Source organism: Nerophis ophidion, linkage group LG09, assembly GCF_033978795.1.
Source record: "Nerophis ophidion isolate RoL-2023_Sa linkage group LG09, RoL_Noph_v1.0, whole genome shotgun sequence".
NCBI lineage: Eukaryota > Metazoa > Chordata > Actinopteri > Syngnathiformes > Syngnathidae > Nerophis > Nerophis ophidion.
In genome coordinates, this window is record NC_084619.1 from 16,308,278 (window position 1) to 16,335,812 (window position 27,535).

General features: G+C 39.6%; 1 protein-coding gene across 2 annotated transcripts in view; it reads right to left on the reverse strand.

Annotated features, from left to right (window-relative positions):
- Nucleotides 1-26,123, reverse strand: part of thbs2a (thrombospondin 2a) — a 38,486-nt gene extending 12,363 nt beyond the window's left edge. For both annotated transcript variants that reach the window (XM_061910426.1, XM_061910425.1), the window contains exons 1-17: nucleotides 25,976-26,123; nucleotides 25,833-25,898; nucleotides 25,214-25,767; nucleotides 17,885-17,969; nucleotides 15,812-16,011; nucleotides 14,422-14,562; nucleotides 13,278-13,371; nucleotides 12,617-12,787; nucleotides 11,852-12,028; nucleotides 10,715-10,888; nucleotides 10,425-10,552; nucleotides 10,177-10,329; nucleotides 7,807-8,025; nucleotides 7,620-7,727; nucleotides 7,369-7,528; nucleotides 7,153-7,271; nucleotides 6,844-7,078 (exon numbers count right to left, since the gene is read on the reverse strand). In XM_061910426.1, coding sequence (XP_061766410.1) covers nucleotides 6,844-7,078; nucleotides 7,153-7,271; nucleotides 7,369-7,528; nucleotides 7,620-7,727; nucleotides 7,807-8,025; nucleotides 10,177-10,329; nucleotides 10,425-10,552; nucleotides 10,715-10,888; nucleotides 11,852-12,028; nucleotides 12,617-12,787; nucleotides 13,278-13,371; nucleotides 14,422-14,562; nucleotides 15,812-16,011; nucleotides 17,885-17,969; nucleotides 25,214-25,767; nucleotides 25,833-25,893 — 2,779 coding nt within the window. In that variant the 5' untranslated portion in view covers nucleotides 25,894-25,898; nucleotides 25,976-26,123. The remainder of the gene's footprint in view (nucleotides 1-6,843; nucleotides 7,079-7,152; nucleotides 7,272-7,368; nucleotides 7,529-7,619; nucleotides 7,728-7,806; nucleotides 8,026-10,176; nucleotides 10,330-10,424; nucleotides 10,553-10,714; nucleotides 10,889-11,851; nucleotides 12,029-12,616; nucleotides 12,788-13,277; nucleotides 13,372-14,421; nucleotides 14,563-15,811; nucleotides 16,012-17,884; nucleotides 17,970-25,213; nucleotides 25,768-25,832; nucleotides 25,899-25,975) is intronic.
- Nucleotides 26,124-27,535: the final 1,412 nt, after the last annotated feature.

A 27,535-nucleotide genomic window follows, 5' to 3' on the forward strand; every position in this document is an offset into this window, starting at 1 on the left:
TTCTCATTTTGAATGTATTTTTTTTTTTTTTTATTTTATTATCGTTTTTTTTAATCAATCCAACAAACCACTACACAGCAATACCATAACAATGCAATCCAATTCCAAAACCAAACCTGACCCAGCAACACTCAGAACTGCAATAAACAAAGCATTTGAGAGGAGAAACAAACACGACACAGAACAAACCAAAAGTAGTGAAACAAAAATTAATATTTTCAACAACAGTATCAATATATCAATATTAGTTATAATTTCAGCATAGTGGTGATTAAAAATCCCTCATTTACATTATCATTAGACATTTATAAAAAAAAAAAAAGAAGTACAATAGTGTCACAGTGGCTTACACTTGCATCGCATCTCATAAGCTTGAAGACACACTGTGTCCAATGTTTTCAGAAAGATAAATTAAGTCATATTTTTGGTTTGTTTAATAGTTAAAACAAATTTACATTATTGCAATCAGTTGATAAAATATTGTCCTTTACAATTATAAAAGCTTTTTATAAAAAAAATCTACTACTCTGCTAGCATGTCAGCAGACTGGAGTAGATCTTGCTGAAATCCCATGTATTGAAAGAATACAGAATCGTTTTGAATCGAAAAATCGATATATCATCGAATCGCGACCCCAAGAATCCATATTGAATCGAATCGTGGGACACCAAAGTTTCGCAGCCCTATTATATATTTATATATATATATATATATATATATTAGGGGTGTACATCTCTACCGTAAATGCCGATCTGACATAAATCTGGATATATGGATTAGGATACGATTCAGTAGCAATTAATTGTAAAACATTACAATTCGATGCAATTTGATGCGATACGATTCTAAGTGTTAAAAAACAATTCTCCTCCAAATAGGGATGCAAACCGAGTACCAGTGTTTTTAGGTAACAGCTCCTGATTGGGTCGGTTCAAGTGGACCGTTAAAATTCTAGACTAATGAAACTGCTATCCGTACTTTTTGCAAAAATGTTATTCTTGTTATACGTCATCACAGAAGTCTCGAAAGACTCGAACGGCCATATTTTATAACAGATCTCCAGTCAACCGATACATGACTTTCCAACAGGACATCGATATACATCCATAGATATGGATGTATAATATATATGTATATATATATATATATCAATATATATATCAATATATATATATATATATATATATACACACACATCCATATATATATATGGATATATATATATATATATATATATATATCCATATATATATATATGGATGTGTATATATATATATATATATATTTATGGATACACTATTTTTCATCCGCATGCGGTGACGCACAGCGTGATGGATATATATATATATTGATATATATATATGTATATATATATATATATATATATATATATATATATACACATACATATTTTTCCCACACATACATATATATAGATGCACACATATATAAATATATGTATATATATATATATATATATATATATATATATGTGTGTGTGTATTTATATATTTGTAAATCTCTTTGTTATGGATGATTAGATTATTTATATATATATATATATATATATATATACACACACATCCATATATATATATCCATATATATATATATGGATGTGTATATATATATATATATCCATATATATATATGGATGTGTGTATATACATATATATATATATACATATATATATATATATATATATATATATATATATATACATATATATTTATGGATATACTATTTTTCATCCGCATGCGGTGACGCACAGCGTGATGGATATATATATATATATTGATATATATAGATGTATATATATATATTGATATATATATGTATATATATATATATATATATATATATATATCTACACACACATCCATATATATATATATGTATATATATATACACATACATATATATATATACATATATATATATATATATATATATATATATACACATACATATTTTTCCCACACATATATATATATAGATACACACATATATAAATATATGTATATATATATATATATATATAAATATATATATATATATATATATATATATATATATATATATATATATATATATATATATATATATATATATATATGTGTGTGTATTTATATATTTGTAAATCTCTTTGTTATGGATGATTAGATTGGCATCGTAAACATGGGTTATGATGCGATTCAAAACAGTTATTTTAATAAACAGAACTATTCGATTTAGTGTATGAATGATTCGATGCCATTTGATTTAGTGTATGAACGATTCGACATCAGTGCTTCTTACCAGCGCTTTGGCAAACAATAAAATTTGGCAAACAATAAAATTGTTTGCCAAACAATAAAATTGTTTGCCAAATAAAATTCTGTATCTTATATTTAATGAAAGTGCAGTTTGAATTTGAGGTACTTGCGCGGTGCGCTGGCGCCTATCTCAGCTACAATCGGGCGGAAGGCGGTGTACACCCTGGACAAGTCGCCACCTCATCGCAGGGCATATATATATATATACACAGTACAATAGGGGTCGGGAACCTTTTTGGCTAAGAGAGCCATACAAGCCAAATATTTTAAAAAGTATTTCCGTGAGAGCCATATAATCCTTTTTTTAAGACTGAATACAACTAAATGAGTGCATTTTTAAGTAAGACCATCATTTTTTGAGTATAATAAGTCTCTTATTCTTTTTAATAACATTGTTATTCTGAAGCTAACCAACAATAAATAAAATACTTCTTACTATTAATGCGAATTCTTGAACAGGTGCGGTAGAAACCGGATGGATGGATTAAAAGGCATGAGAATGTTTTGTATTTTGAACGTTATTTTTGACACTGTGATTACCAGCGGAATTATTCATTACTTACCGTTAAGAAATGTCAGCTAAGATTTATCTGAGAGCCAGGTGCAGTCATCAAAAGAGCCACATCTGGCTCTAGAGCCATAGGTTCCCTACCCCTGCAGTACAAGGTTGTACAGTACACTGGTACTAATAAAGTACCACAGTACTAATGAATTAAAACTGGTACTATAATGCCTTTAAAAAATTCCGGTACTATTTTTCATCCGCATGCGGTGACGCACAGCGCGGCGGAACATGTTTAATGCAAACACTTACAAAGCGCACAAGGAGAAACAGCAAGTAGAGGAAAAATGGCAAAAAGGCCAATTCTACTGGTTAATAAAAAGTAAAGTGCAATATGAAGGTATTTCGGCTTCAATACTATCGATAAATATGATGCTTTAAACATGGAAGCGCCACGCTGCAAGCTCTGCTTTAAAACACTGATTGCCAAAGGTGGCATGATTAAACTATTACCACCTTTGCTTCAAACATAGCTAAACAATTAAATAACAAGCAGTCGGATCGACAGGTAATAAAGTTAACTCGCTCCCATGTTATGCCCATATACAAACCCCGTTTCCGTATGAGTTAGGAAATTGTGTTAGATGTAAATATAATCGGAATACAATGATTTGCAAATCGTTTTCAACCCATATTCAGTTGAATATGCTACAAAGACAACATATTTGATGTTCAAACTGATAAACTTTTTTTTTTTTGCAAATAATCATTAACTTTAGAATTTGATGCCAGCAACACGTGACAAAGAAGTTGGGAAAGGTGGCAATAAATACTGATAAAGTTGAGGAATACTCATCAAACACTTATTTGGAACATCCCACAGGTGTGCAGGCTAATTGGTAACAGGTGGGTGCCATGATTGATTGGGTATAAAATAAGCTTCCATGAAATGCTAAGTAATTAATAATAATTCATTTTATTTGGTATAGCGCTTTTCTGAGCACTCAAAGATTCACAAACAAGGATGGGGTGAGGGTCACCCATTTGTAAGCAAATTGTCGAACAGTTTTAGAAAAACAATTCTCAACAAGCCATTGCAAGGAATTTAGGGATTTTACCATCACTGCACGTAAGCGATGATATTACGGACTTTTGATCCCTCAGGCGGTACTGCATCAAGAACTGACATCGGTGTGCAAAGGATATCACCACATGGGGTAAGGACCACTTCATATAACCACTGTCAGTAACTACAGTTGGTCGCTATATCTGTAAGTGCAAGTTAAAACTGTACTATGCAAAGCAAAACCCATTTATCAACAATATCCTGAAACGCCGCCGGCCTGGCTGGGCCCGAGCTCACCTAAGATGGACTAATGCAAAGTGGAAAGGCCTTCTGTGGTCTGACGGGTCCACATTTCAAATTATATTTGGAAACAGAGGACGTGGTATCCTCCAGAAGAAAGAGGAAAATAACCATTGGGATTGTTATAGGCACAAAGTTCAAAAGCCAGCAACTGTGATGGTATGGGGGTGTATAAGTGCCCAAGGCCCGGGTAACTTACACATCTGTGAAGGCACCATTAATGCTGAAAGGTCCTTACAGGTTTTGGAGCAACATATGTTGTCATCCAAGCAATGCTATCATGGACACCCCTGCTTACTTTAGCAAGACAAGTGTTACAACAGCGTGGCTTTGTGCAGGTACATTCCTGGCCCGCCTGCAGTCCAGACCTGTCTCTCATTGAAAATGTGTGGCACATTATGAAACGTAAAATACGACAGCAGAGACCCCGGACTGTTGAACGACTGAAGCTCTACATAAAACAAGAATTGTAAAGAATTCCACTTTCAAAGCTTCAACAATTAGTTGAGGCTATATGTAATATACAACATTTTAAATTGTTCTTTGAGTACAACACGAAAAGCCCAATGTGTCTAATGCCTTTTAATTTTTGTTTTAATGTTCGAAATTTTTTCTTTGAGTGCAATAAAAACCATATGTTAAACGTATTGTAGGAATTTTTGTTAAAATGAAGCCTAGAATTTAATTTTATTGTGGTCCCCTTTATTTTGAAAAGTATTGAAATATATTTTGGTACCGGTAATAAAAAATTGGTATCAGGACAACCCTAATACTGTATATACAGTGGGGCAGTATTTAGTCAGCCACTGATTGTGCAAGTTCTCCCACTTAAAATGATGACACGATTGTGCAAGTTCTCCCACTTAAAATGATGACAGAGGTCTGCAATTTTCATCATAGGTACACTTCAACTGTGAGAGACAGAATGTGAAAACAAAATCCAGGAATTCACATTGTAGGAATTTTAAAGAATTTATTTGTAAATTATGGTGGAAAATAAGTATTTGGTCAATAACAAAAATTCAACTCAATACTTTGTAATATAACCTTTGTTGGCAATAACAGAGGTCAAACGATTACTATAGGTCTTTACCAGGTTTGCACACACAGTGGCTGGTATTTTGGCCCATTCCTCTATGCAGATCTTCTCGAGAGCAGTGATGTTTTGGGGCTGTCGCCGAGCAACATGGACTTTCAACTCCCTCCACAGATTTTCTATGGGGTTGAGGTCTGGAGACTGGCTAGGCCACTCCAGGACTTTCAAATGCTTCTTACGGAGCCACTCCTTCGTTGCCTGGGCTGTGTGTTTGGGATCATTGTCATGTTGGAAGACCCAGCCACGTTTCATCTTCAAAGCTCTCACTGTTGGAAGGAGGTTTTGGCTCAAAATCTCACAATACATGGCACCATTCATTCTTTCCTTAACACGGATCAGTCGTCCTGTCCCCTTAGCAGAAAAACAGACCCAAAGCATGATGTTTCCACCCCCATGCTTCACAGTAGGTATGGTGTTCTTGGGATGCAACTCAGTATTCTTCTTCCTCCAAACACGATGAGTTGAGTTTATACCAAAAAGTTATATTTTGGTTTCATCTGACCACATGACATTCTCCCAATCCTCTGCTGTATCATCCATGTGCTCTCTGGCAGACTTCAGACGGGCCTGGACATGCACTGGCTTAATCAGGGGGACACGTCTGGCAGTGCAGGATTTGATTCCCTGTCGGCGTAGTGTGTTACTTATGGTAACCTTTGTTACTTTGGTCCCAGCTCTCTGTAAGCCATTCACCAGGTCCCCCGTGTGGTTCTGGGATTTTTGCTCACAGTTCAGGATCATTTTGACCCCACGGGATGAGATTTTGCGTGGAGCCCCAGATCGAGGGAGATTATCAGTGGTCTTGTATGTCTTCCATTTTCTGATAATTGCTCCCACAGTTGATTTTTTCACACCAAGCTGCTTGCCTATTGTAGCTTCACTCTTCCCAGTCTGGTGCAGGTCTACAATTCTTTTCCTGGTGTCCTTCGACAGCTCTTTGGTCTTGGCCATAGTGGAGTTTGGAGTCTGACTGATTGAGGCTGTGGACATGTGTGTTTTATACGGATAACGAGTTCAAACAGGTTCCATTAATACAGGTAACGAGTGGAGGACAGAAGAGCTTCTTAAAGAAGAAGTTACAGGTCTGTGAGACCCGGAGATCTTCCTTGTTTTAAGTGACCAAATACTTATTTTCCACTATAATTTACAAATAAATTCTTTAAAATTCCTACAATGGGAATTGCTGGATTTTATTTTCATATCCTGTCTCTCACAGGATGTGAAGTGTACCTATGATGAAAATTACAGACTTCTGTCATCATTTTAAGTGGGAGAACTTGCACAATCGGTGGCTGACTAAACACTTTTTTGCCCCACTGTATACATACACATATACTGTATATGTAGTTTTAACTTTGATTCTCTGTGTAATCTTGTTAACTTACATTTTACATTTAAAGAATAAGGAAAAAGGGTGATAACATTGTCAGACTTGAATTTTTCAATACTTAACCAATGTAGGACTCCTACTTGTGATCGAGTAAGTTCAAATTGGTGTCGGTATTTTGACTTTTTGGAATAGTAATCTTAACATGATCGAAGTAAAAAACCAAACCACCTTACCATCAGAGTCAAGCTGGTCTGCGTTGGGTGTCAACCTGCAGTTGTCCCTGTCATCGGGTATGCCGTCGTCATCATCGTCATAGTCGCAAGCGTCTCCTTTGCCGTCCTTGTCCTGGTCTGCCTGGTTAGCATTGGCCACATATGGGCAGTTGTCCAGGTTGTTCTGATGGCCGTCTTCGTCGATGTCTTGGTTGTTGTCACACTGATCTCCCACCAGGTCGTTGTCTATGTCAATCTGTTTAGGGACAACACAAAAGATTAGGAGTGTGAAGACTTTTAGTGGCTTGGAGGTAGAGTGTGTGACCATGCCTGTTCAGGGTTGTGCAGCAGTGGACAGTTGTCACACTGGTCACCGACTCCATCCATGTCTGTGTCTTTCTGGTCAGTGTTGTACACAAGTGGGCAGTTGTCATTCTCGTTCAGAATTTCTAAGTAAACAAAGGTGGATTATATAGGTATGAAAACACAATCATCGCATGACCATCTGTATTAGATTTTAACAGTGCAATTTTAAGTTTCTTTTACCATCTCCATCAATGTCTACTGCACATGCATCCCCTTCGCCATTGTGGTCGGTGTCAATCTGGGCAGGATTGTGCTCATAAGGGCAGTTATCACAGCGGTCACCGACTTCGTCCTTATCAAAGTCAAACTGGCGGGGGTTGTAAAGGAGGGCACAGTTGTCCTGTGGTTGAAAGCAAATTAGTTTGTTAGAGGAATCTGTGGCCTTAGAGAACTGATTGACACGTCTGACAAGTGGTCATGTTGTCTCGCACCCTCTCATCAAGGATTCCATCATTGTCGTCATCTTTGTCACATGCATCTCCTTGGCCGTCTTTGTCAAAGTCTTCTTGTCCAGAGTTGGGCAGGCTGGGGCAGTTGTCCTGTAAAAGCAGATTAATGCCTTCTCATTACAGGCTGGTTTCCGTAGATGACGACAGGAAAAGCGGTTCAATGTAATACCTTCTTGCAATGATAGGTGGCGTTTGCTCCACACACTAAGTTATGATTAGGCCAACCATCGAGATCTGAGTCTTCCCCGCAGATGTGACCATCACCGGCGTAACCTGTACGACACTCACACTTGTACATGGGCTCGCTGAAATGGCTGATGTAGATACATTCAGCAGATCTGTGACAGTCGTGGGTCTTGTCCTTGCATGGGTTCTCTGGCTCACATACCTATACGGAAAAAAGACAAAGGGAATGAATGTTCTGTGGTTATTGTCATCTGCCTGTCTACAAGGAGTGTTTCAAAATACAGGGGGCACCAAAAACGAGACGAACAAGAAAGACATTTTAGACCAAGCGCTTCAAAACGCTGTTGATTTGACAGAATTGCATTTAATGCATCGCACATCCCTCTGTGGCTTACTACTGCAGTCTTAGGTATTCACAGCTGCCACTCATTAGAGGACCAAAATATAACTTCGCATGCCACGCCATGAGCTCAAAGAGAAGAAAGTGGCGGCAAAAGCCGGCCTTTGATCAAAAACTTGGAAATGGAATCATTCAGTGCCAACGGTGAGACAATTCCTGTATTACCAAATCAAATCACTGTGCAACTGGGGCATGGAATTAAAGATGGGCATCGGCAAAGGCCAAAAAAAGTGACACAATCAAAAGGGGCACAGTGTGTTGTAGTCTTTCAGGCGCTTTGTGGAAACACTGAGTTTCAAATATCTTATTCCTTACACATGGGTAGGAATATACACTATATTGCCAAAAGTATTTGGCCACCTGCCTTGACTCACATATGAACTTGAAGTGCCATCCCATTCCTAACTCATAGGGTTCAATATGATGTTGGTCCACCTTTTGCAGCTGTTACAGCTTCAACTCCTCTGGGAAGGCTGTCCACAAGGTTGCGTAGTGTGTTTATAGGAATTTTCCACCATTCTTCCAAAAGCACATTGGTGAGGTCACACACTGATGTTGGTCAAGAAGGCCTGGCTCTCAGTCGCCGTTCTAATTCATCCCAAAGGTGTTCTATAGGGTTCAGGTCAGGACTCTGTGCAGGCCAGTCCAGTTCATCCACACCAGGCTCTGTCGTCCATGTCTTTATGGACCTTGCTTTGTGCACTGGTTCACAGTCATGTTGGAAGAGGAACGGGCCAGCTCCAAACTGTTCCCACAAGGTTGGGAGCATTTAATGGTCCAAAATGTATTGGTATCCTGGAGAATTCAAAGTTCCTTTCACTGGAACTTAGGGGCCAAGCCCAGCCCCTGAAAAACAACCCCACACCATAATTATTCCTCCACCAAATTTGACACTCGGCACAATGCAGTCCAAAATGTAGCGTTCTCCTGGCAACCTCCAAACCCAGACTGGTCCATCAGATAGCCAGATGGAAAAGCGTGATTCATCACTCCAGAGAAAACGTCACCACAGCTCTGGAGTCCAGTGGGGACGTGTTTTACACCACTGCATCCGACGCTTTGCATTGGACTTGGTGATGTATGGTTTAGATGCAGCCGTGGAAACCCATTCCATGAAGCTTTCTGCATATTGTACCTGGGCTAATTGTAAGGTCACATGAAGTTTGTAGCTCTGTAGCAACAGACTGTGCAGAAAGTCTTTGCACTATGCGCTTCAGCTTCCATTGTGTTGTTTTGCTGTTGTTCCCAAACTCTTCCACTTTCTTATAACAAAGCCGACAGTTGACTTTGGAATATTTAGGAGCGACGATCCTCCCACCGCCAAAAACATGTACCTGGGGATAGGTTGATTGGCAACACTAAATTGGCACTAGTGTGTAAATGTGAGTGTGAATGTTGTCGGTCTATCTGTGTTGGCCCTGCGATGAAATGGCAACTTGTCCAGGTTGTACGCCGCCTTCCACCCAAATGCAGCTGAGATAGGTTCCAGCACCCCCTGTGACCCCAAAAAGGGACAAGCGGTTCAAAATGGATGGATGGAAATTTCACCACTGAATTTGTTGCACAGTTGGCATTAAATGACAATTCCACGCTGGAAATCACTGAGAGCGGCCCATTCTTTCACAATTGTTTGTATAAAACAGTCTCCATGCTTAAGTGCTTGATTTTATACACCTGTGGCGGGTCAAGTGATTAGGATATCATTTGGATGGGTGGCCAAATACTTTTGGAAATATAGTGGTTTTAATGTTTAAGTGTCTTGATCTGCAATTGATAAATAAGTTCCAACATGTTTTTCCCCTTCTGTGCTAACTGTGTTTACATTAAATGTCAAAATGTCAATAAAGGGTTTTTTTACTATGTAAGGTCTTGTCATTGTTGTTAGATTTAGCAATTGTACCTAATTTTGCAGTCGATGAATGTAACGCTTGGAGTTCAAGATGAGTGCCTCACTTGTTTGTTCTTCTTGGCAGCCTCTACGCCCATCCCGAAAGGTTGGGTGCCCTTGTACCGTTTAGGGCAGGGCAGGCAGTGAAACCCTGGATCTGTATTGATGCAGCGTTGCATCCCGCCCACGTTGAAGCAGATGTCAGAAACCATGTTACACTAAAATAGGAGAAAAAAGAATGACAAATTCAATAAGGCAAGGATGTGTCTTAGACATACCTAGGCATGCATAGATTGTAGGACAAAACCTTCACCTCATTAATATCTTCACAGTGGGTACCGTTTCCACGAAAACCAGCCGGGCATGGCCCGCATTCCCAAGAACCATCCGGGGAACTGTTGCAAACCACTCCCCCAAAGCATGGGTTGGACAAACAGCCATCTGCAAGGCATTCACATAATAAGCTTGAAAATAAATAAAAGAAATTAATAAAAAAAATAGGTAGACAATTTTTTTTTATTTAATAGTATAATTTAAATAATTGGGTCAGGATGGAGAAAGAATTATCTCAAACGAGTCTCTGGTCTATAATAAAAAACTCACCAATAGGACAGTCTATTTTGTTACAGCTGTCGCTGTCATTGACCTCTCCGATGCATTTCCTACCGCCGTACTGAGGATGAGGGCTGTTGCATTCACGTTTGCGACTTTTGATTCCACCGCCGCATGTTGCAGAGCAGGTTGCCCATGGAGACCACGGTCCCCACCCTCCATCGACTGACATACAAGAAACATATGAGGCTTTATGTTAAAAAGCTTGGTGTTAAAAAACTGTTATTATTTACAGTGAATAACAATGTATGCACAAGACAGTCAAACATGTGGTGTCTATGCGTACTTGATATTATTCCACTTCGTCTCACAGTGCATTAATAAAAACTCAAACTACAAACACTTGCAAAAAATGACTAAAAACATTGCAATGTGCATGCCAGACTGGTATGCACAACTGCCTTTTTGATGGCACAGTTGAAGTTGTAAAATTGTATGTATATAAATAATGCATATCGCTGCTATAATAGTGTTGTAGTCTATGTATACATTTAGCTGAATGAGTCTTTAACTTCATTATCTTTAGTCCAATATTGTACGTTTTGTCCGCGGAACATTTATGATACTAGCATAACCGAGGCCAGGCAGTGCAGCTGTGCAATGTGTACGTTGATATACCTCACTCCCTAATAAGTGAAGTGTTTGCACTGGACACCGAGTTGACAGCTATTGCTCTCGACTCTCACTTGGAGGAGCCAAGTTCGAGCCCCGGGTGGAACAAAAGGACTTGGGGATGTCTCAGTTTGTCCTGATGGCAATTTTCAGTGTAATTCAAAATAATGTTGTTTTCAAATACTTGCATTTTCAGGCTACAAAATAACACTGCCGTTGTGTATATAATCAGCCAAAACGACAACTTCATTAACTAGTTAAAAATTGTGTCCTAAAAGGCAAAAAATGCATGCTTGGTGTAAATTTATAAAATATATGCTTGACTAAAAACAACTCCCTTGGGTGCTGCATTTGTGTAGTAGCCATTGAGTCAGACGCCTGGGACTTAACACTATAAGAAAAACATACCAAGCTGATTTAGGCCAACATTTCCTGTAGGAGACAAGTCCAAAACACATGGGGAATGTTGCTTCAGGGGAAGCACAAAGCAGTGGTGCTGATTGTGAAAGTACTCACGAGGACAAGGCTCTGCAGTGCAGCGCTGAGTCTCTCGCCCGTTCCCTTCGCAGTCTTTGCCTCCCAGTTGTGGCATGGGTGCGTTGCAGTGTCGTATCCTGGTGATCTGGCCGTCTCCACACGTCACCGAGCAGGACGACCACGGCGACCACAAACTCCATCCTCCGTCTTGGCGAACTGAAGCATCAAACATATGACATGAAGAGAACAAAAGTGAATGATTAAAGAATAAAAAACCTGCCAAAGAAAAAATCATGTTTTCTACAAGTAAATATTATGTGGTATTGTAGGCCATGGCTCACTTTCAAAGAGGCTTTAAGAGTTTTGTGCCAGTTTACGTCACACTTTGTAAGCTATCATCCAGTGGTTAGATTCATTCAGCCAGATGCAGTGTAACTATAACCCCAACCAATGACACAGGGCAATCTCCAACACAGTCAATGTATTATTTTCACCAAGCAAAAATTCCTTAATTTGTATATTTTATGTAAAATGACAGGAGTCATTAATATTGCATTACAGCCAAAAGTGAGTTACTAGGCTTTTGGACATTAATTTGTGTTTTTTTTTTTAATAACTTCTACTGGGGAGACCCCACAAGCCAATCATGCAGTCCAACCTCATTCGGATTCAACCCAACTAAGGAATGTTGCACTGTGGGGGATTTCATCTGTGGTCTGTGGAAAGGGGATTCGGTTTTCCCAGTTTTTTTCCTAACACATCATTCCAAAAATGGAAATTCTTAGAAATGATTTATGTTCTTACCACGACTGTCACATCTTCCCGGGCTGCACTTTCGAGTTTGAATTGAAGGACCTGTGCAGGGGTTACTCGTGGCGTCACATGACCTTCCTCTCTGCTGGGTTCCTGTCCCGCAGGTGACTGTGCACTCAGTCCATTCAGACCACGGAGACCAACCATGCTCACTTCCCTTTGCTAAAAACGGAAACGTTTCAAAGAACACATATGTCATGCACTTTTGACTTTTAACACATGTTTTGTTGAAATAGACATCAAACAAGACCTAATGAATACACTTCACATCTTTCATCTATGCTTGTTCTAAATGTTTGTGCAACACTTTGGACATCATAGATATCTTTTTTGCTGAGGTACTTTTGGTAAGACATTTTTCACACCTAAATCAACACCCTCAGTTCAACATAGTCTGCAATGACTAGTGAAGTGCATAATACAGTATTTAAAGCAAAATGTTTTAAATACTGTATTTGTGTTATCGAGTTGTGAAGCAATTATATTTTGCATTGTTTTGTGGTTTCCTTTTTTATAAGGAGAATTTCTAGAAAAAGTTAATGTAACAAATGATCAACATTCTACAGATAAGCTTTAAACATATAGCTTAAATGCAGCCTACTAGTTGTGAGGGAGGTCGGAAGGCACAGGATAATAGCTGCTGCATACTTACGTAGACACACGGGACAACACTCGCCATCGATGAACGTAGGTGTGGCACATGCCACTGCAGGGCAGGTGATTTGATGACACACTACCTTGGATTCCTGTCCAAGAAAATGAGATGAATCAAAGCCAAGAAAAATGGATAATAGGTTTTTTTATTTCATAGAGCCTGTTTTCACAAGAATGTACTGTATCAATGGCGTAATACTAGGGCTGAAACGGTGTTGTAGATACTGCGGTATTACGGTTTCAAAGTCTTCACAATAATTCCGTGACGTGATCAAACGAAAACTCGGTGAGTGTAATTTTTTGTGGTGCCTTGGCGCTTAATATTTGCTTGAAACAGTTGATGTTCCTGCACAATGATTTGCACATGAATACATGTTTGTAGTAATAAATATGATTACAACATTTAAGCATTATATTTGTGTCTAATTACAGTAAAAATGTTTATCATTAACATTCCTGCCACTTAATTTTACACATTTCAGCATCTTTTTTTTGACATATACCACAATAATATTGTACCATGGCTTTTTTTACTGTAGATTTTGATACTCTTATATCCCTAAGTAATACTGTACATAAAAAACATGAATATTAAATGATCCCTTCTTGTCAAAACTAATTGGTGGAAAAATATTTTCCAGATCAACTCATCGATAAATCATAAATCATGTTTTCAATATCTGTCATGGCAAGATCTCTCCAGGTCACTTGTGTGTGAGTGTCAGGAAGAAATGCTTTAACTCTATTGGGAAGAAGTCGATAGATGCGACAATGTATGAATCTCGAGACCCCGAATATGAGACAACTGAGTCGTTTTCTAGGGAAAAAGTCCCATCTTATGTTCAGGTCAATAGGGTAATAGAAAACTCAACATAGTATACAGCATTTATTTGATCACAACTGGACTGTTAGTTTGTCTTGGAAGACATTTCGACTGTCTTCCGAAGAGGCTTCATCAGTTCATGATCATAGACTTGGATTGGTCAGATCTATTCTTAATGCTGATGCCAAAGCCCCAACAGTATAATAAATAATAAATGCTTGGATGAACAGACAAACAAAAACACTCCATTTATGATCTATTGAGTATAGTTTCATATACGCATACAAAATTCTGCTGAGATCTTATGACCCGGCCTTACCTGGCAGGTACATTTGGTGCAGCTGTCTACAACCCAGTCTTCCTTGTCATCAAACAGCCGGCCATCCTGCCAGCACATGTTTATTTCTTTGGAGTTCTTCATCTTTCCAAGGGCCTCTTTCATCACCGTATTCTCCTCCGTCTGGCATACAACAACACCACAAGTGGTTGAATCATACTGCCCTAAAGAGCTTGCGTTTTGACAGGTTTTTCAGTAGCAACACAAAGTGCATGGTCAAAGTCTGCTGTGGAGATAGTGTCAGAGTTTTAACACAAGTGCGGCAGTGCCTGAGGTAAAGCACCTGTGTCACACATCTCCTGCTCTGTTGAATGTAAATGTTGCTGTCCCACAACTACATCAGATTGTGGGATGAACGTTGTCACACATCTAAATATATGACAGCAGGATTCTGTGTCCCCGTGTTTACAGACACACATTTACAGTTATGCCTTGGTGGGGTCTACGGTTATGGCATCTGTGAAAAAAAGTAAATGACTCACTGTATTCCATTGGGTTGACACTTTCAATTGTCGTATGCAGGTGTCACCCTAGTGCATGACACTCAACTTTTTAAAATTAACAATCTGTTAATTTACGTCAACCCTTTAAGAACTTTCAAAAAACTGTCAGTATCCAGCTACCTAAAGGGTAAAATCCTCCAATGACCTTATCCTGTGTGTTAAAGGCTCCAACTGAAGCTGACTGGACCACAGGGAAGAATGATTGATGAGAAAATGTAGGTGCTTGTAAAACTGTCATTTGAAAATGTGATTCTTATTACTATAAATAACAAACTAAGAAATGCTCGTAGTAACCTTCAACCCAATTGGACAGCAGGACAGCTCTGGCTGAAGTCCTGCACTCTTGGCAACTGTTGGTGGATAAACTGCTGCCAAAGTTTTGTGTGTCTTTGTGTGCTGGAAAAGGGAGGCAGCAGTAAGCAGCGCTAGAATCTTGAATCTTAAGACACCACTTGGTCTGGAAGAGCCTCAGGGACCCTTCTCATCGCAGCCATTTTTTTCCGAGCTTCATGCCCAGACTCTCTTATTGCTGGGAGGCTCCCAGAGGAAACACATGGGCCGTTTAAACACAGCCAGACATTATATCGGACCCCAACGCTGCCAGTGGAACACTTCCTATATTCACATGTAGCATGTCATAGTCTGTTTTACACACAGTGCCACAAATACCAGGAGTCAGGGGGGGGTTGAGCTATCTTGGGCATCTATAAACAACCCTGTGGTCGCTCACTGTTTTGCTTTTGAATGACCTCGTAACCTTGAAGCTTCTAAAATGACAAGGTTCTCTTCCTTTACTCAACGGCAAGCTTCTGGCAATTCTACATCCAAAGCTCATCCATGACTGAATCTGGTTGTACTTAGCTACTTACCACTTTTTGCAAACCGTCAATGAGGTTACTGACAACCACTCGGAGGCTTTTGAGCTCTTGAAACATGGTGCTCAGCTCCTCGCAGGAGCGTTCGCACATTTCCCCGCCTGTGTCGTCCCTCTTCTGGCCGATGATGTTGGTCGTGATGGAAGGACTCACGTTTATGATCTCGGTGCTCTCGCTCACGATATTGCCGTCATCTGGGAGCAGCGACGATGTCAGGGGGATGGAAAACAGAAGTACACTGATCAGGGAATGGAGGGATTTCCAGTTGTTTTGAAGCCAAGAGAGAAAAGATTGCGACTGCATGAGGATTATGGTGTTTATGCGTTCCCCCAAACAGATGCTGCGTCATCAGGGTTACTAATGGTCAATCTTTCCACAGGAGAATGACAAAGCAGAGTTAGTAGAGGAAGAGTGGAAGTGAGCTGAAATGTGGGCGTTCACCTATCATGATAAGAAAACAGTATCATAAATCTTAATCAATCTTTTGGATAAATGGACATATCCAATAGAAACTTAAAAAACTGGAGTGACCACACAGATGGATTTTTATGTTTTTTTTTTGTTCGGATGAGATCAGGAGGTAATGAACCTGGCTCATTTAGAGCTTACTCTAGTCTTGGTTGTTAGATGGGTGTTAAGCATCATTGCCACCAAATACTTTACTTCAGATTAGTTTACCTGAGTGCACTTTGTTTTGATGTATTAAATTAAATCAAATATATTAGTCATTTGATCAATTTATCAATGAAAGGAGACTTTTAGATATGATCGGAGGATACATTGACAGTCCAGTTTTACTTCTTTTGACAAAAAATACCACATTTCAGTTTTCTTTGCTTAATGGAAATTAGGTTTTAATGCAAGAAGCAGAGATGTAGCAGAAAAAGTATATCTTGGAAGAACAAAGTAAAAAGACTACAGATGCCAAACACACACAACATCTTTATGGTGCAATGAGCCACATGACGTTCTAAGCTTTTGGATCCACCCGGCTTTTTTCTTCCTGAAGCCACAAAACAGGAGTTATGACATGAAGAGTTTTACAAATGTGTGACAGAGAAAGAAGTTACACACACATGCACACTGCAGATTACAAATTTGCTCTGGATCAAGCAATGCAACATGACCAATATTAATAGCAGGCCTGAGAGCTCTAAATCAAGAAGTCACCCAAAATTGCCCAGCAATAAGCCCACTCGAAACAGAAGTTGGGTTCCCGTTCCTCCTGCTGGAATCATTCAAACCTCGGGAGGGCTTTACGCAGCGTATCCATGACAATGTGCGGATTCGCACACCGTTCACTCCGTGAGAGGAACATTTAATTTCCAAGAAAAAAGCTGCAAATGATGAGTTTGAGACACTTCTTCCAAACAAAACTGAATGTAACACCACGTGTGGTAACAAAAAAGAAGAGGCTGTCATGCAGAGGACACCTCGTATGGATTAAGTTTGTCCCAATGTTTACAGATCAGGGGGTGACCAGGAAGTTTGCTCGAAGCATGATTAGATACATATTCAGTCTTTTTTTTAAATCCTGCTGAGGAAAGCAACCTAATCAGCCAACGGCGTGACTTCACTGTGCGTGTTTGTCAGTGCAGCTTGAATCAGAGGCTCACCCCACACTGGTATTCACTTTCCTGTTCCTATTTTCTTTCCTGGGGTTTTATTCGAAGTTCTGTGCCAGCGAAGAGAGAAATGCGCAGTTTGTGGGCCACGCCACCATCACGGCATTCCGCTCCTTTTTCTTCATAAGCATGAAGTAATGCTGGGAAATCTAACCACATGTCTAATCTGCAATATGTTTGACCTACTCAGTTGTTCAAAGTGAGTCAGCTGGGAATAAAACCTACTAAAACGTTTGATGCGTGGAGTTTTGTGTTTATGTACCTGAAAGACTGGCCCACATGTTTGCAGAACTGCAAATATAATTATGTTTGACTCAACCTTTAGCTCCACGAGGTCATGCACATACAAAACTCAACCCAGCATTTAGGGTGACTTCTGAAAAGAGAACCAAACCCCCCTCGGTTCCCGAAAAAAAAATAGAAAGAAAAGAATCTAGTTTACCTTGCTTAAGAATCTCACAGTTTTGACTCAGGAGAATTTCTTCAATTGTGGTGTCAAAGATGAAGCGCACATTCTGCAGAAGACCCTGTTTGGTAACACAAAAAATATATACTTTAACAGTCTATATAACTTTCGAGCCCAGAGGTGTCAAAAAGTTTTTCGAGGCGGCAACTTTGATACATTGTGCACGTTGTGATGTTAAGACCAATTCAATGTACATAAATACAGTGGAACCTTGATTTAAAAACCTCCCTTTTTGAGGACGTTTCTATTTAAGAACTTTTAGATAGAGCCACTGTAAATATGCCTCTGTGTGCCAACATTTCATTGATTCAATGTTTTTGTGTGCTGCCAAAAGCCTTAGGGCACAGACATTTTTGGGGACATCACTTCCTATGCAGTACAGTACACACGGGGCAAAGCCATTTTGGGGAGACGGAGCCCTCTACGTCACATCCTGTTGACACAGTCCATTACTTGGTCGCCACTTCTCAGTGCTTCAAAATAAAGATTTTAGAATGAATCGTGATTGTTATTCGTCACAAATTTTTAATTTATTCAAAACAACAAAAATTCTAGTATTTTTTCTTAATCTGTCCGGTTCAGTCACTGAGGCAAATCATATTGTTGATGTAATGCCCATATCTGCTGTACAGACTTACGATACAAAAGAGAAGTGTGGGATACATGATTGATTGATTGATAGAGACTTTTGTTAGTAGATTGCACAGTACAGTACATATTCCGTACAATTAACCACTAAATGTTAACACCCGAATAGGTTTTTCAAATTGTTTAAGTCGGGGTCCACGTTAATCAATTCATGGTAAAAGCTAGACATTAACGCTGGTAGCAACATCTGTTGTTGTGTTATTTGTATTTGACTTTTTTAAACGTTTGGGTACATTTTTATGTAACAAAACCAGTTTTCTTTTGAGTAATAAAGAAATGTATCACAGCTATTTATCTATTTTATGAAGAAATTTAGTTAATCATAGAACTGGCACCCAATATTATTAAAAAGTATTGATTTTGAATTGAGAACTGTTTTTGAATCAAAGATCGAGTCAAAATCGAATCGTTACCCACAAGAATATAATCAAGTAGAATCGTGCGGCCCCCAAAGATTCACAGTCCTACAGCGTGTGTTTCTTTTCCTGCAATTCACCGAGTTGTGTCTATTTTGACTACCCAATATGGGTCCAAAAAAGCCAACAAACCAGCCTGGAAAGAAGGAGGGAATCACTGTGGATTTAGACTTAGAGAGGAGAGGGAATCCCTGAAGAAGAGGACTCTCCTCCCAAGCAGCAGCACAATGCATCCCTTCCCCGTCCCCTCCTCTCACTGCCTCCCCTTCCTTCTCAGCCTGGTGTCTCTGCCTTTGTCTCCTCCTGTCAATTGCATGTCGCAAACATTCGCCGATAGCAAAGCATAGAGGATTTAACTTTATTTTTTTTTCGTAGCAACATGGTTATTAAAGTTTTTGCGAGCACCAACGGGAGTTTAGTGTGTGTGCGCGCCTTACTAGGGCAGCTTGCAGTTGTCGCGTTGTTTTGAAAATAAAGAGATTGTTGTTGATCCATTAACCCCCTGGCCTTGTTTGTTTTTTTCTTCTAAAATAGGGACTTTTGTCGAGGCTAGAACCAATTATTCCTGTTTATACTGATTATATGGGGAATTAGGAATCACAATGTAAACTTTTCGATTTACGAACCATTATCAAGAACCAATTATCTTCGCAAATCAAGGTTCCATGTATATGTTGTAACATTGTTAGCTTTTGTGTTATAGGTGGAAAAAGTAAATTGTTGTTATTTCTATATCTAATATACCACATTAACAATAAATGTACTTGATTTTCATAACATGTTGGGGGCCAATCAAAAACGGTCTCAGGGTTAAAAATGGCCCCTGGGCTGAACTTTGGGTACACCTGATCTCACCTTGCACAGTGGTAAATGAGCTCCTATTGTTTTTTTTCCCTATCCAACCACAGCAATGTACGGATGTAAATATAGTCGTCCCTTGCCACATCGCGCTTCAAAATATTTCAGCTTCACCACATCCCAGATTTTTGTCCAAGTGTTTCAAGCACAAAATGGCTTAAGAAACTAAAAATATCAATAAAACGGTAGTATTGGCCATCCGAGGAGACCAAATCAATCAGAGCGATCTGATTAGTAGCCTGGCCACTGTTTGGCGCAACCTTAGCCAGCATTACAATACCAAATAGTGGCCCGGGCCCCCCTGGGGGATTGCGGTGTGTGAAATGCTTTTCTTTCCGTACCAGAATATGATGATGCCTATGTAGCATTTGGCTTCACTATAACCCTGGTAGGAGATGAGAAAAGGCTGGTGTGTTGTTTCCTTTAATATTAATAAGCTTACAATGTTATGCAGAGGTATAGTTATAACAATTTTATGGACAATTGATACAAGGTGGAGAAAGGGGGTGGGGGCGCGAAATAATTGCTCCTCCCTAAAGGGGCATAACAGAAAATATTTGATAAGCAATGGATTTAAAGTGTGTAACAGTGATTTAAGGGTGTTATTTCATATCTAAAAGGCTTTCATACCGTCGAAAAACCTATTTAGAAGATTATACACAGTTTTTTGTGCTCTAGCTTTATATTGAATGATTTATATTGTGCAGACATTAATTTAACCAATTAACAGAAATAAACGAGGTACGACTGTTATTTAACATGCAAAATACAGGTATAAAGAAAGTGGGATGAACTCATGCTGACAGGAGCAACTAGAGGTCCAAAATGTGTACATTCAATACTGTTACTTTTAATTGCACGTATTGCATAAAATAGGAACCATTTACACAGCATGCAAACATCTATCCATCCATTTTCTACCGCTTGTCCCTTGCGGAGTCGCGGGGGGTGCTGGAGGCTATCTCGGCTGCACACGGACGGAAGGCGGCGTACACCGTGGACAAGTCGCCACCTCATCGCAGGGCCAACACAGATAGATAGACTACATTCAAGCTCACATTCACATACTAAGGCCAATTTAATGTTGCCAATCAAACTATCCCCAGGTGCATGTCTTTGGAGGTGGGAGGAAGCCGGAGTACCCGGAGGGAACACGAGCAGTCACGGAGAGAACATGCAAACTCCACAAAGGGAGTAGGATTCAGTAGGAGCAGGATCGAACCCCGGACCTTGGTATTATGAGGCACATGCGCTGACTCCTGTGTCACCGTGCTGTCCAGATCATAAACAGTTTTTTTAAATAAAATATTTGGCTTATAATGAGTGACTTGTATTGTGCGGAAATGAATGGAACCAATTAACAGCAATACAAGAGGGACGACTGTAGTTTAAAATGCAAAATACAAGTATGAACAAAGTGGGATGAACTCATGCTGACAGGAGCAACTAGAGCAGTGGTTCTTAACCTGGGTTCGATCGAACCCTAGGGGTTCGGTGAGTCGGCCTCAGGGATTCGGCGGAGGTCAAAACACACCCGACTCATCGTGTAAATACAAACTTCTCCCTATCGGCGTATTAAGGAATCGGCAACAGCGGACTGATTTGCAGGCGTGTAATTTGTTGTGAGTTTACACACTGTGTTGGTTTCGTTGTTTGAACAAGGTGATGTTCATGCACGGTTCATTTTGTGCACCGGTAAAAAAAACATTGTAACACTTTAGTATGGGGGACATATTCACCATTAATTAGTTGCTTATTAACATGCAAATTAGTAACATATTGGCTCTTACCTAGTCATCATTAGGTACTTATTGATGCCTTATTCAGCATGGCCTTATTATAACCCTAAACCTGACCCTAACCAAATAACTCAAAATTAGGTCTTTATTACTTAAAATATGTTCCCCTAGTGTCCAAATAACTCTAAATTAAGTCTTTGTTACTTAAAATATGTTCCCCATACTAAAATGTTACCAAAAACATATAACTTTGTCTTGAATTTGACAATAAAAAAACATCTTATTTTTCAGTAAAGAAGGGTTCGGTGAATGCGCTTATGAAACTGTTGGGGTTCGGTACCTCCAACAAGGTTAAGAACCACTGAACTAGAGGTCCAAAATGTGTACTTTTTATATTATTACTTTGTAATGCACTCATTGCAGAACATGGGAACCATTTACACAGCATGCTAACATCCATCAATTTTCTATTGCTCATCCATCAATCCATCCATTTTGTACCGCTTGTCCCTTTTGGGGTTGCAGGGAGTGCTGGAGCCTATTTCAGCTGGACATAAGAGTCACAATTTGGGAATTTGTGCCTTGCTCAATCAAGGGCAGCCGTATTTAAACCTCCAACCTTCCGATCTCAAAGCATTGAGCAACAATGAGCCTCTTGGAGTAATATAATTTATGCTTGACATGTTTTTTGTCCTTCTTTTTTTACACACAGATTGTTGAAATTTAGAGTCTAAAAGTGGAACAATGAGTAACTTAGAATGCATGCTTCAAAAGTTTTCTTAACCCACAATTCAAAAGAAAAATGTGTGCCCTGACCAGGGGAGTCGCCAGACATATTTCACTGGGGCACGTGCCCCACTGTTGATCTGCAGTGGGGCACGTGCCCCACTGTTGATCTGCAGTGCCCCAGTAAAAATTTCACCAATAAAAAAAACGCTTCAGAGTTTTAAGTCTACATAACATAGACAACAGCGCACATACTACTTAGTATGGTAATTGATTGCTACTGTATTCACTCCACGAAACAGTGAGCACATGGCTACTTAATATGGCAATTTATTCACGTGTGGATCTAGACTTCAGTTGAGAGAGAGAGAGAGAGACAGAGAGATAGAGAGAGGGGATTCGAATCACTGCGTGAGGTAGGTGACGTTAGCCAACAACAATTTGTTAATTACAATATTTTGATTTTGATTTGACTCAAACTGTAACTCCTAGATAGATTTAAGAAAGTTATTCGCCCGCAGCAGAGAAGAAGCGAGGAATGAGAGATGTAAGTGAAGTCCTAGCTAGCTAGGCAACATCATTGTCTTAAGTTGATGCTAAGTTAGCTAACGTTATTCCTTGTATCAAGACAAACATATTAATTAAGTTGATGCTAAGTTAGCTAACGTTATTCCTTCTATCAAGACAAACATATTCATTTGCTGTACGAGCTGTCGGGGGAATTTCCAATGAACATGAAACATAATGTCGGTTATTGTCTGCTGGTTCTGCATCAATGGTGATTTGGAGTCAGCATGTGTGAGTTGAGTGCTTCTCAAATGGTTTATCTTCAGGAAGAAAAACATTTTTCCATATCATCAATTCGTGAGCCAAGTTTTTAAATCATTCAAGTTTCTTTCACAGAAAAATAGCACAGTAGACTTGTCTTGTTAATCAGTGTGACTTTGACTAAAATAATCTTGTTTTGTCACCAGAAAAATGGCTACAGCTAAAGCATCTGGTTTTGTTTCCAGAAAAAATAGTAACATTTCTGTATTTGTTTTCAGAAAGATGGCTGAAAATATCGGGTTTTGTTGCCCCATTTACATTTTTTTTTTTAAATATTTCCATGTCTGTCCTGAGTCCTCCTCCAACTTGTTAGTCGGTTTGCCTTTTGCTAAAATACTCACTAATAGTCACTAGAAAAATGGCTAAAAATATCTGGTTTTGTTGCCACAATTAGATTTTTTTCTCCCTAAAATTTTTTTTTTTTCATGCACACATCTGACTGCGACTCACTGAAAACGACGCACAATCCACTTTTATGTCACGACCCAGCAGTTGGGAACCACTGGTCAACTGTATAACAGTTACTGTAATATTTCCATGTCTGTCCAGAGTGATTGACCACTTTGCAAAAATGAAAACGAGACGTTACAGTTTACGTCTCAGAAAGTGATTCCCTGAACAGACACACAAGAGTTGTTCATTTATTCTACTACTGTGGCTTTATTGTTTTGTGTTTATTTTATAGTTTTGTGTATCTGAAATAGGATTAGCCACATTGCCATAAATGGAAATTAAATGATATAAAAGAACCCTGAGATAACAGACAGAGGTAACAAACCACATGTAGTAACAGACATGTTCATAACAATATGTAATTTGTTCAATATTTACCCAATATCCGTATTTTTTGGAGTATAAGTCGCACCCCCCGAAAATACATAATAAAGAAGAAAAAAAAAACAAAAAACATAAGTCGCACTGGAGTATAAGTCGCATTTTTTGGGGTCATTTTTTAAATAAAATCCAACACCAAGAATAGACATTTGAAAGGCAATTAAAAATAAATAAAGAATAGTGAACAACAGGCTGAATAAGTGTACGTTATATGACGCATAAATAACCAACTGAGAAGGTGCCTGCTATGTTAACGTAACATATTATGGTAAGAGTCATTCAAATGACTATAACATATAGAACATGCTATACATTTACCAAACAATCTGTCACTCCTAATCGCTAAATCCCATAAAATCTTATACGTCTAGTCACTTACGTGACTAAATAATATTATTTTAAATAATAATAATTGATATTTTACGTTGATGTGTTAATAATTTCACACAAGTCGCTCCTGAGTATAAGTTCCACCCCTGGTCAAACTATTAAAAAAAACTGCGACTTATCGTCCGAAAAATACGGTAATCATTGCCAGAACTACTACTTCATCGCATTTGCCTCCGCTTGGGATGGTTTCCTGCTGGCTCCGCTGTGAACGGGACTCTCGCTGCTGTGTTGGATCCGCTTTGGACTGGACTCTCGCGGCTGTGTTGGATCCATTATGGATTGAACTTTCACAGTATCATGTTAGACCCGCTCGACATCCATTGCTTTCGTCCTCTCCAAGGTTCTAATAGTCTTCATTGTCACCGACGTCCCACTGGGTGTGAGTTTTCCTTGCCCTTATGTGGGCCTACCAAGGATGTCGTAGTGGTTTGTGTTGTGGTTTGTGCAGCCCTTTGAGACACTAGTGATTTAGGGCTATATAAGTAAACATTGATTGATTGATTGAGATGTAGGGGTGCTTTATTTTTTGTTTTACTTTTTTAGATGTTAAATTTGCAGATGATTACTGCAATATATATTTCAAAAAGATTCATTGCTCTTCCTTTTTGCTTTTACCAGTAGCAGTTTAGAAGTCTGGAGTAAAAAAGTGCACAAGTAGGTCAAATGCATTAGTTAATTTCAGGTGGTTAATGAAAGATCCATGCAACATAATCTGATATGATTTCATAGTTTAAAGCAATATTTATGTATTTTTTATGATCAATAAGTGCTAAAATTGTTTTTGCTTGCGCGCTTTGCACGCTCACATGAATTATTTGTGCCCCAGTACAGTATTAGGTCTAGTGACGCCCCTGGCCCTGACTCACCCTGAAGTGGTTCTCCCTGATGGCTCCTTTAGCCACGTACATGCGGCTGCCCTCAGCCTGCAGGTGCTCATAGAAAGGCTCGTCCAGGATGACGCTGTCCACCAGGTTGCATCCCACGTACAAATTGGCGTTCTCCCCACGGACCTGCAGCGTGATGTTCTTCCACTGGGAGTCGGACAGGTCCACGTCCTCGAACGACACGATGTTCTGGGCTCCCTCCAGCCAGTAGACCAGGTCCAGGGAGTTGGCTCGTCCGTTGGAGACGATCTCGAACTGCCGCCGGCCGTCGGGGCCCTCGAAGCCCAGGAGAGTCCCGCGGGAGCTGCGGTCCTGGCGGATGCTGACCGCGAAGACGAAGCCCTCGTTAAACTGCATCTGACGGACTATTTGCTGGAGGATGGGGGCGCTGACCGGGGGCAGGTGGTCGAAGCGGATGAAGCGGTAAGCGGGGGCGTCGGAGTTCGGACCCCGGAACTGTTTGGCCCCCAGCGTCCTGCGCGTAATGTGACTTACTTCGAACAGGTCGAAGGAAGTGTCGTCCTCCTGCTCGCCATCTACACAAAACACTTACTAATTAAAATGTCTCACTTTTGAAGGAGCCGTTTGGGAGAAATCTTACCTTCTTGAGCGAGCGTGTGGAGGAAGAGTAACGATAAAGGCAGCAAGTAGCTGAGTATCATATCGCCTTTTGAACACAAACACTATCATTAGTTTAACAAAATATCCATCATAATAATATCTAAAATAGTACACCTGACTTACCTAAATGTTTGTTTTAATCCAACAATTAAAAAAAAAAGGAGATGATATAAAACGGCACCTCCAGCACCGGAGCAGGAGAATCCCACAGTGACAGACTACATCCACGGACTGGATCACACACGCGCTTTTCCCGCCTCTTATAGTGGGACTCCGGGGGGGCGAGGAGGGGGCTGTCAATCAAAAGTAGTCGCTGTGACCCGCGGTTCGGAGCCATATACTGTGGTTACATAATTATCATCCCATGTCGTCATTGACTCCACACCAGTGACGTGCGGGGAACTATACACCAGGTGAGCCATTGATACTTTGGAGTTGTTGTTTTTCAGTTTTTTAAAGGCCTTCTGAAATGAGATTTTCTTATTTAAACGGGGATAGCAGGTCCATTCTATGTGTCATACTTGATCATTTGGCGATATTGCCATATTTTTGCTGAAAGGATTTAGTAGAGAACATCCGCGATAAAGTTCGCAACTTTCGGTGCTAAGAGAAAAGCCCTGCCTCTACCGGAAGTCGCAGACGATGACGTCACATGTTGATGGCTCTGCCACGCCAAATTTCTTCCCCCTACAAAAACCTTCCCCCCATTTACTTCCGGGGTCATGATTAATACAGACATTTTGTTAACGCTGTATTATAGAAATATAACGCTATATTATAAAAATACATACGTTTTGTTAACGCTATATTATAAAAAATAAAATAATAAAAACAATTTACAGACACAAACTATGGGATGACACATTTACTTCCGGGGTCACGTTTCCTCACGTTTCCTCTTATGTCATCCCATAGCTTGTGTTTGTAAATAGTTTTTTTAATTTTTTTAATTTTTTTTTATAATATAGCGTTAAAAAAACGTCTGTATTTTTATAATATAGCGTTAACAAAACATCTGTATTAATCATGACCCCGGAAGTAAATGGGGGGGGGGGGGGGGGGGGGGGGGGTGGGGGGAGGGTTGGTAGGGGGAAGAAATTTGGCGTGACAGCTCCTCACATATTCACATTGATTTTAATGGGAGCCTCCGGCTATTCCGACCGAGAAAACAACCATTTCCCCATTAATTTGAGCGAAGATGAAAGATTTGTGTTTGAGGATATTGATAGCGACGGACTAGAAAAGAAAAAAAAACGCGATTGCATTGGGACAGATTCCGATATTTTTATACACATTTACTAAGGTAGTTCTTGGAAATCCCTTATCTTTCTATTGTGTTGCTAGTGTTTTAGTGAGTTTAACAGTACCTGATAGTCGGAGGGGTGTCTTGACGCCAATGTCTCAGGGGAGTCGACGGCAGCTATGGACGGCACAAGCTCAATTTTGTCACCGAAACCTGCTTGTTGACATTCCGTCGTGATTCATGTTCGCTTGACCGCGCTCTGATCCATAGTAAAGTTTCACCTCCAGGAATTTTAAACAAGGAATCACCGTGTATTTGTGTGGCTAAAGCAAGGGAGTAGGTTTGATTTTGAGATTGGTGGGGACACAAAAGTGCTCCAAGGCAGCACTCTGAAAGTTTACTTTTTTTTTTTTACATTAGCAATCATAATTTCACGTCAT